Source organism: Populus trichocarpa, chromosome 2 (genome assembly GCF_000002775.5).
Source record: "Populus trichocarpa isolate Nisqually-1 chromosome 2, P.trichocarpa_v4.1, whole genome shotgun sequence".
In the NCBI taxonomy this organism is placed as follows: Eukaryota; Viridiplantae; Streptophyta; class Magnoliopsida; order Malpighiales; family Salicaceae; genus Populus; species Populus trichocarpa.
The window spans coordinates 3,760,682-3,771,473 of NC_037286.2; the positions used below are offsets into that span (position 1 = coordinate 3,760,682).

At 30.9% G+C, this 10,792-nt stretch overlaps 1 protein-coding gene across 1 annotated transcript; it reads right to left on the bottom strand.

The window, feature by feature from the left end:
• Window positions 1-629: 629 nt before the first annotated feature.
• LOC7468715 (polyamine oxidase 2) lies at window positions 630-4,965 on the bottom strand. The gene is made up of 9 exons (XM_024595566.2): window positions 4,465-4,965; window positions 4,011-4,215; window positions 3,787-3,900; window positions 3,269-3,356; window positions 2,902-2,987; window positions 2,693-2,795; window positions 1,951-2,048; window positions 1,390-1,819; window positions 630-1,261 (listed from the first exon to the last, which is right to left on the bottom strand). The coding sequence occupies exons 1-9, from the start codon at window positions 4,505-4,507 to the stop codon at window positions 953-955; spliced, it is 1,476 nt and encodes a 491-aa protein (XP_024451334.1). The 5' UTR covers window positions 4,508-4,965; the 3' UTR covers window positions 630-952.
• Window positions 4,966-10,792: the final 5,827 nt, after the last annotated feature.

Below are 10,792 nucleotides of genomic sequence, written 5' to 3' on the forward strand. Positions count from 1 at the left end.
AACACAGAGATACCCTGTTGTTTCGAAGGTGATCCAAATATTTTACACTTTCTTAAAATGTAAGATGTAATAATATTTGTTAAAAAATTGATCATATTTATTATATAGCACACAATTTCCCACAAATTAATGTTTTTTATATTTTTCTGAATTCAAATTTATTATTTTTATGGTTTTTTATTTATGATATACTTTAATCTAATATGTTAACAGTAGTTTTTTCAACAATTAATATTTCTCTTTCATCTATTATGTTATGTGATATGAAAGTATCTATGATACTTTCACAAAAAATCTAAAAAAATAAATTTAAATTGATTATTACATATTTTTGTGCTCTTAATTTATAATATTTTGTTAACAATCAATCTCTTTCTTTTCTTGGGTTAGTTGAATTTATTTATTTATTGTTTATTTTTTGTGCTTTTGATTTATGACATTTGCATATCTTTTTAATAAGATTTTATTGTAATGATAATTAAAATCAAATAATTCACATGCTACATACTATCATCATGTTTTAACAGAGGCGTCAATGTCAACAACGCACTCCATATCCTAGTTTAACGATTAATTAATTGAATTTGAAACTGCTTTTCATTTGCTATAATAGTAATAAAATAATAAAAGAGATAAAAACCGACCCTTTTTATTTAAATAATTATGCAAACTAAGAGCCCTTCCCACCAAGCGAGTGGGAAGCACTTGGAATAACATCTCACACAAAGACTTCCATGGAGGCAAGTGCCACTAAACAACAGGACAAGATTCTTCTTGTTTATGCTTGTACATAGATAACAGCCAGTATACATAGAAGGGGACAACACAGCCATCAACGATGACGGATTGATTTTTGACGACAATCTCCAATCCAAAAGGTCATGTGTTAGCCAGTTGCCATGTTTACACACACAAGAATTATCGCATCTAATAAAGCAGGTCACCCAGAAATTTACATTCGGGAGATCAAGAGCGGGACAGACACCGTTGCCTCCTCGCCCATGACTGGCTGAAATATGTCCAACTCTCCATAACGCTCCAGAACACGCATCCTGCAAGCTTCTGCGGCCATCAATCCAGTCGAGAACGCACCATGCACTGACCCTGGGTAGCTAATGCTTGTAGCCTCTCCTGCAAAGAATAGGTTATCTATTGGGATCCTTAGCCTCTCATACAGATCATGGGATTTGCCTACTGTATCATAGCTATAAGAACCAAGTGAGTTGATATCTGAGCCCCACCGAGAAACAAGATACTTAATCTGCATATTCGAGAAAAATGAATATTATTTCATGAGCTCTATAATAAGCCCAGGGCAGCAAGTTCAAATTCTCAGAGAATATCATAATTCCATGAAGAAGAAATGCAAGCATGTGGAACTCAGATTACCGGTGCAGATGCATCAGGAAGGATCTTCTTGAGTTGTGTAAAAGCAAAATTAGCAGCAGCTTCATCAGACATTTTCTCAATGTCCCTGGCCAGCTTCCCTGCAGGCATATAAACAAGGACAGGGTGACCAGTTGCCTTGTGAAGATTCAGGAAGTAGCTGCAGCCATAAGATGTCTCTGCAACCACACCCAAGAACTCTACATTTGGCCAGAACACATGGTCAAAGTTCAACACAATCTTATTCTCAATCCCAACTCCAAGGTCCTTGATGGCTTTTTCCTTCCAATCCGGAAGTTCAGGTTCAAAAGTTATGGTCTTGGATTTCAGCACACCAAGAGGAACAGCAACAACAGCAGCATCGGCCATAAATGTGCTCCCATCTTCCACTGTTACCTTCACTCCATTATAACGCCTTACTATTTTTTTCACCCTAAAAAATGATAGGGATTGAGATGTACTCGCTAGAAAAAAATAAGCAGATGCATTGTGCTGGCAAGTGTGTACAAACTAGAGCATAACACAGGGCAAACAAGAAATGGCTATATTACTATCAACTCATACCTGTGGCTCAAGCGAATGTCAAGACCTTTGGCAAGAGTGTTTATAACAGGAAGGTAGCCCCTCACCATAAGCCCATGACCTCCAGGGAGCAGTTCTTCCTACAAAAGATGATGCATATAGTAGCATGTCAAGACATAATTGATGGTCAACTCTACTACCAAGAAGTAAAAAAGACTACTACTAGTTCTAGCCTGAAAAGCAAATATCTAAAAAAAGAATAAGGATTTGGTCGTGCGAGTGAAAGTTTCCAAATCAATTGAGTATAGAATAAACCATTTCTCCACAAACCAATCCAATGTTTTGTGCAGGCTTAAGTAAGTAATAATACCTTAGGTTTCATATTCCCAAGTTAATTTTGGATAAAATGTGGGAATGTACAATGCAGTAAAATTCCAGGTCTGGTGTCAATGAAATTGAACATTTAAGTTCACCCTGTCATGTTCAACCCAAACAACTATATTCTACAACCTACTTCTGCTCTACATAACTGCTAAGTGTTAATGTCATCAATGTACGAGAGTCTATAAGAAGACCAGTAAATGCATGTCATTTTCCGATCTTCAAAAAGAAAAAACAATATTGCATTTTAATAGTTAAAATTCGGGTCTGCCATAAATCTAAGAGTCTACAAGTACCATACTCTTATTTGGTGCTATCACAAATATGTGGAAGTGAGATGATAATGAAAAGTGATGATGCTCAGGATTCTGAATAATGACATTCTTGATAAGTGAAAAATTACCTGATCCCAGCATTTAAGTGATATTGTCTCAGAATCAGCAGCAAACCATCCTTCCATTCTGCATAAATACCACTGAAGCACCTTAAGGGCAAGCCCCTCCAACCTGTATGTCAAAAGCAACTTTATTAAACCAAAATTTCCTGGTCAAGAAACATACAAATTACATTACAAGAAATGACTATTCCGATATGTCATTATGGGAATATGACCTTAAATCTGGTCTTCTTTCAAAAACAATTGAGAAAGCACGGAGTATAGACATGTCTTCATTGTTTTCAAGTCTTACTTTATCTGTCTGCACTCAAGGAGGAACAGCAACTCAGAAACGCCCATGACACAAACAGAACAGGCTTGTGTTGAAGCGATGGAAATAATTTCACAATCGCAAAGAACACCATCCTCTTCAAGGGTTCTATGCCAGAAAAACCTCCAAAGATCAATTAAGAAAAAAAACTCAAGATACAATAAGCCTCAGTCAAAGAGAAAAGGATTGATTAAGCTAACACGGTCCAATAATGTTATAATATTAGGAAGTGTAGAAAGAAGAGGTGAGAAAAGAAAAGAAGAAATGCATGCCTCCTTTAAGATATTCTCAAATGCTTCGCCAACTTTGGTGACCAATTCTTGTGGAACTTGGTTCCCATCCATATCAAACAGTGCATAGCTGCACAGAAAATATAAAATTTAAACAAAAGAAACTCAAACTGGTATTCAAAGTACCAGCAAAAAGAAAATTTAAGAGACGTTACTAAGAATTAAGAAAATGTCAAAAAAATGATTAAAAAAAAATCAACCAAAGTTTAAACTGAACCCAATCAATTGATTTCTCTTAATAGGACACAGCAACAGGTAAAAAAAATAAACAGATAGCATCTTGGGAGATAAGGAACACCCTAAACTATCTTTCTACATCACTACTTCAAAAGGATCAGGCAGGTATTCATCATTTATGACTAAATCACGCTACCGAATTGTAATCATGCTAGCTGTTTTAGTTATAATAAAATGAACTTCCGAAACAGCTTACATGACAAATGCAAAACAAATAAGAAATAAAAGCAAAAAATACTATCTTGTATCAATTAACTAATTACCTTTCAAGATCATGGTCATACAAGACAGAGTTATCACCACTGGTACGATACAGGGGTAGTCCTAACCTCCCAATCAACGGTGCCAACGGATTCTCTTTGCACACCCCATGCAACCTGGAACCACAATCAATCCCATTTTCTAATTTTTGAAAACTAAAATTAATGATAAAATCTACCATAAAAACAACGATAATATTTATCACTACTGCTAGTGCTAGTGCTACCAAGATGCGCCGAGGTCGACAGGAAAACCAAAAGAGAAATCGGTATGAACTCGACCACCAAGCCTGTCTCTTGATTCTAACAAGACAACCTGGAATGAAGCGTCATGCAAGGCACGTGCGGCTGCCACTCCGGCAATTCCACCGCCTATCACTATCACTGACGGAGATCTTGCTTGCCCCCTCCCCTCGTTTGAGTAACATAAACCTGTTCATGTTACATTAATGCCAATACAAAGCCAAGATTAATAACTGATCAATCATTCATTGCCACTGTAATTGTAATTACAATTAAAACTAATAATTAATAAAATTATCAAAACTACTAAAAATCACGCATCCCCAAACACGAGCACTGCCCACTAGTGGGGCCCACGGGCAAAACGAACCAACCATAACCAGATAAAAAAAAGGATAAAAAAATAGAATTCAGATGGTGAAAAAGGGAAGGACGAACCTCTACGTAACTGAGGGCGATTACTCTTGAATCCAGAATCCATGATCGTTGAAAGATGATGGTGGAATGGGGTTAAAGTTAGGATTAGTGGGATTTAAAAGGAAGAAATTAAGATTACTGCTAATAAGGAGTAATAATAAAGGTTCAATTGATTTATTTTGGAAATTAAAAAGGGAAGGAGGTAATTGAGGAGAGTAATGAAGAATAAATCTCAAAAGACACGTTATGAAATGGTTTGAGTTCGACGACACGAGATAATAACCCAGTTTTCCCAACCAGCTCATGCAGAATCTCTTTTCCAATTCGACAGCTCTTCTCCTTGTTTACCAGATCAGATTTTCTGCCTTACTCCCTGAACTTGATCGACAAAACTTGAGGTTTGTATTTTGGAAATCTATTCTTACGGTTCAGCAATATGGAGAAAGAGAAGGTGAGATTACTAAAGACCGGGGGGGGGATCTTCTAGATAGAGGGTTGTTTGGTTGGTGTTCTGGTTCAATTTTTCGTTTGGGTCCCTGACTTTATAGACTCGTGTATGCCAGCCAGACCAGACCTGGATACGCGCTGATGTAAGAAAACAAATTCACTCGCTGATAGTTTAGTGACACGTGTTTCTTTTTTCTTTTTTTTTTTTTTTTTTTTTTGATTTACGTGGGGTGTCCGGGCCAGCTTACGCGCACCACGACTATTCCCCACGGCCCACTGGACATCCTGCAAGCCCAGGAGCAGGTAAGGCACCGCGGGGGTGACAGGCGTGCACATAGAGGGTCGAACCCGGGACGGGGGCGGAACAAGTCACACTGTTGACCACAGCAGCTAGACCCTCAAGTGCGTGACACGTGTTTCTTAATTATGCGGGTAGTTGTGCTCATTATTGTAAACCCGGCAGGATACAGCAGGTTAGGAAATAAATTTTTGTGTTTTCAAAGTATTTTTGAAAATTAAAATTTTTAATTTTTAATTTTTAATTAATATTTTTTTATATTTTTAAATCATTTTAATATGTTGATTTTAAAAATAATTTTTAAAAAATAAAAAAAATAATATTTTGATACATTTCTAAATAAAAAATATTTTAAAAAACAACTATAACCACTATCTCAAACACGTTCGAATTAATCTGAATAAAATTGTTATTTTTTTGAAGTTTATTTTTATATTTTTAAAATAATAATAAATTTATTTTAGTATTTTTGAATTATTTTATTATATTGGTTTTAAAAATAAATTTTAAAAAATAAAAAATATATTATTTTAATATATTTTTAAATAAAAAATACTTTAAAAAACAATTATTATCTTAATATCAAAAATATTTTCAATCATTTTAATAATTCGTGTGACCCACCTGAATTTTATATTGTCACCTATAAGCTAGTCTCCTCCTACATGTGTCAAGAAATGAAGGAGTTTATGTTTCTTTAATTATTATGTAGTGTAGATATTTTTATTTGAATATTTGAGATTTTAGATTCGATTTGTATTTTGATTATTTAAATTATATTTATTAATTTAAAGTTTTAAATCTTTCAATTATTTTATTAAAATATAAACATGTTTAAATTTAACATATTAAATCACTTTTAATTAAATATATAGTAGAGTTATTAATTTGATTCGATAATTCGTTGGTTCACCGAACTACTTAATGATTTAGAATTTTTTTAGCCGATTCTTTTAAATCAAACTTTATAACATAATGGTTGTCCAATTGGATGGATGAAAAGAGTATATTTATTGGTTTTTTAAAGTGTTTTTTATTTAAAAGTATGTTAAAATAATTATTTTATATTTAGTTTTAAAATATCAAAATTATTAAAAAAAACTATAGATAAATATCAATTTCATATTTTTTAAAATAAATACATTTTTAAAATACACTGAAACGCTGCTTTAAATATAAAAATAAATTCGGTGTAAGCATGCGAATTAGAATGTATTTTGCATCCCGATCAAAATATTATTTACCTAAAATTTAAAATTTTTTACTTAAAATTTCTCTAAAAAAAAAAAAAAAACAGAAATGTAATCTTCTCTCCAGTCCCAAACAGAAACTTTAAAGGAATTGTTGTTAGGTTAGATTCACTTTAAATTGAAGAAGATGGTGTCACGTGTGATGTGTCACTTTAATTTGTAAGAAAGGAAACATATTTTATTAGTTTTCCGTTTCGATATATACTTTATTTCTCCCATGTTTGTTTGAAAATGAAACGAAAGGTTACGTATCGGATAAGCACTTTCTGCCTTTTTCAGTGCCCACGACAATGACCGCTCAAGTTGTCAATTTTGTTTTTGTTGGCATTTTATTTTTTTAATTAAAACGGTAAGTTTTGATTTTGGAGTATTTTTACTTATTATTTTGGGATTGTATTGCTCGTGTATGTGTATGTTTTAAAATATTAATTTAATAAATATAATTAAAATTAAAAAATAAATTAACTTGAAATTATACAGTTTAATTTTCAAACACATAAAAAACAGGAGTTAAATTGATATGAACTGATTAACTTGACGGGTCAAAAAACAATTTAAATGACTGGTAAAAATATTATTTGACTAAAAAAATTAAGATAACATTTAAAAAAAACATTAAAACAATAACATATTTGATCGACCCAGATCAACATGTGTTAGTCATTAAAATTCATAACTCGGATCATGAGACTATGATAACTCCAAATAAAACAATCAAATTAAATTATGAAACTCAATTACTAACAAATCTATTTTTGAGCTGTGAAATTAGAAAAAAATACAATCTAAAAAACCAAAATAATAAAATAACCTTTTTGAATAAAACTATGAATTTGAACAAAATTATAAAAATATCATTATCTGTTTCACAATATATTTTTAAACTCTGATTGCTTTTAAATTTTAAACTTTGGATATAAAAACATACAAGGAGACTCATTGTAAAAATTTAGTTCAATTAAATAGTTGGATTAAGAGATATAATTAACACCATAAAACATAACAATAATAAAAATCATTACTTAATTAGAACGGAATGACCAAAACAAAATCGAAACGTTCCAACTAGAATTTGGATGGAATTTTTAAAACGGGTTGGAATTCTAAGCAAAATAAAATCTAGTTTATTTTAATTTTTAAACTGAAACGAGATATATTGGTTAGTTCGATTAGTTTAGACAGGACATAATATTGGTTATTCCAGAGGAGACATAATAGAATTAACAATCTTGTAACTGATTTTATTACATTTAATTTGGGCCAAGCTTTGAATTTCTGTCTCAGCCCAAGATGACAAGGCTGGGGTCCAGTCAGGATGAATTGGTCATATGACATGGAACAATAGCCCAAGAAAACTAGGTAAGGTAAGCCAGCCTTGCATCCTCTTTCTTTTCTATTTTCAGTCAGGAAAGAAAAATCCTTTTGTTTACCTTCTCTTATTAAAAATACCTAAAACCTACTAGAAAAACATTGTAGCTCCAAATTTATTAGCACTATTTATTAAAACGGTATGATAATATTTTTTATTTTTTCATTTATAAAACTTCAAAAAAATATTAAAATCTTTTCATGTGGTCTGTTTGTTACACAATGAAACAACCATAATATTCTTAGAAGCAAAAAAATTAAATCAATCATCAAGAGATTTTTTGTATTTTCATAGTTGTTTTTTTCATTATTACAGTTTAAGTTAAGGGGCAATTTGGTATTTGACTAGATATAAAAAATTAAAATGCACATTAAAACAACAAAATACTCTTAAAATAAATAAATAAAAGTCTAAAGTCAATGGATGGTTTTGTTTATTCGCAATGGTTTTTTTTAAATTAGAAAGCAACCTCATTAGAACTTTGGTATTTAGCTAAATAAAAAAACAAAAATGAACATGTGTATGCGGCACAACTAGGGGCACTTGGGAGGCGCCCGCACCTTTCAAGCGACGCGTGCGATGCCCCCCGACATCTAAAAATGCTTTTCTATCATGTTGTTGAAAGCGTTCTCGTGTTCTCTTCAATGTCTATTCTATTAATTTCTCATCTTTTATTTTGATTTTTTTGTAAAAATTTTATTTATTTTTAATTTCATCATTGAATCCTAATTTATCAAATATTATATCCTTTAAATTGATCTTCATTCATTGGATTTCAATTTTTTTTCCTTCACTTTTTGAAAAAAAATTATTGATTTTTATTTTTATCATTCAGTTCAAATTGATGGTGTTATATTTTTCAATTTGGTAATTTCACCTTTAATTATAGTATTGTTTTTATTTTTCATGTCAGTTTTGATCTTTTTTTATAAAAAAAATTGTCGTTTTACTAAATTGATTTTTTTTCAATTTTACCCTCAATTAAACATAAAATTTATTTTTTTTTTATTTTGATCCTTGTTCTTTTAGTTGCTATTTTAATTTTTTTTTAATTTTATCATTTAATATATGATTAACTGAGAATTGAATTACATGGTTTTTTCAAAGTGAGTGCTTAGGGTCTAATGACTTGGGTCACGAACTTAAAAAATTGGCAAGGGCTTTTTTTAAAGGTTTTTATAATTCTCTTTATTTCGTATTGAGTTATTTCAATCACATGATCTAGGTTATGAATTTGGCTTGATATCTCAGGCTGACTCAACTTTAATTAGCGTAATTATAAATTTAATATAACCGGTTTTTTATGTTTTTTTACTTCATTTCAGAACTTGAACAATTTTTTTTAAATAAAAAATAAATTCCAGACCCCTATTCATGTCAAGGTGTTTTTGGCTAAGAGGTTTGCTTTTTTTACTTGGGCCATTGCAATGCAAAGTTAAGGTGCGTCTCATGTTATATTTAAATCATGAAAAAATCAAGAAATCTTATTTACAACAACTTCAAATTGAAAACGGGCCCAGGTCCGGATTCCATTCATCTTCAACCCAATTCACGATGACACAAGCATGTCGTGATTTTAAGCTCATGTTTTGTATGGCTTGCCCTGGAACTTAAATGCAACACCCATGAGTCCTCGACCGTAGGATTCAGCACTGGACAATATAAAATACTTTATTCAAATTTGTTAAATTAATTAAACACGTTTCTAGTTTTTAATATTCATTTATTTTATTTAAAATATTAACCGAACGCCTTAAAACATAGCAAAATATTATTTTAACTATTTATATAGACAATTAACCCAACACACATATATAATTTTTTTTATAATTTAAATAATAATTTTGTGTTGTAGTACATGTGTAATGTTGAGATTATAGGTCTAAGACGAGAAGGTACAATATTTTATACTGCGCGACAAACAACTTGTCATTTATTTTATTTTTTTTAAAAAAATAAATCATTTATTTCTTATTAAAAAAAAAGTCTAGGTGCATAAACACGCTGCTAGGCCATGTCCCTAGGTTTTTTTTTATATCAAACTCATAACTTTTTTTAGTAGACATTTTTTTTTTGCTTTTGCTTTTGCTTTTGTCTTTTTTTTTTCATTTCATCTTTTAATGTTGGTTTTTTATTAAATTTTATCATTTAATATTGAGTTGATTATGAATCAGTTTTTTATATTTTCTTATCATTTGTATTTTTTATTATATAATAATAAAAAAATTAATTCAACTCGATATAATCTATAATTTGGGTAATGAGAATAGTGGCTTGAATAAGATGAACCTGCAATTTTTCTTTTCTTTTTTTTTGAATTTTTTTCTTTGGACTCATCCAGTCGATAAAATTATGTTGGAGTAACTCACATATTATTTAATTTCAAATCCGAGCTAATAAAAAAGTTAGTTCGGAATTTTCAAGTTTAAATTGTTATATGAAGTTTAACAATTGTGCCAAAAGTTTATGATAAACTAGATATTAATTTTTTACATTCCAAAGAATGTGGGTCTAACCCTCAATGAAAGAGCAAGCAGTAAACTAGTACTACACTACTAAAACAATTGGGGTTCATTAGACAAATAATGAGTAGTGAAGTAGATTAATACCTTTGTTTGGTCGTTTTAATAACAAATTTATATAATACCTTTGTTTGGTCGTTTTAATAACAAATTTATATAATACCTTTGTTTGGTCGTTTTAATATTTTCTTTTATGTGATAAATAATTTTTTGTTTATTGTATTTTTATTTTTTTTGAAAAAAACAAAGGACGAGTAACATGCCTTCACCCTCTTATTAAAAAAATAAAGCGAAGGTAGACACGTGGCCCTGACCTGCTATTAGTAGGTCAGGCACTAGCCCTGGCCTTTTGCTATATTTTTCCTTTTTTCCATTGATAAAAAAATAAATATACAACTTTTTATCTGTTACATTTCCTTTGGTTTTCTTCAAAAAATAAATATGCAACTCGGAACCGTGTGAC

Coding starts and splice junctions, on each gene's coding strand:
- LOC7468715 (XM_024595566.2), bottom strand. CDS start 4,507: ATGGATTCTGGATTCAAGAGTAATCGCCCTCAGTTACGTAGAG. Junction 3,357..3,786: donor TATGACCATGATCTTGAAAG/GTAATTAGTTAA, acceptor TTTTCTGTGCAG/CTATGCACTGTTTGATATGG. Junction 2,796..2,901: donor GAAAGAAGACCAGATTTAAG/GTCATATTCCCA, acceptor TTTGACATACAG/GTTGGAGGGGCTTGCCCTTA.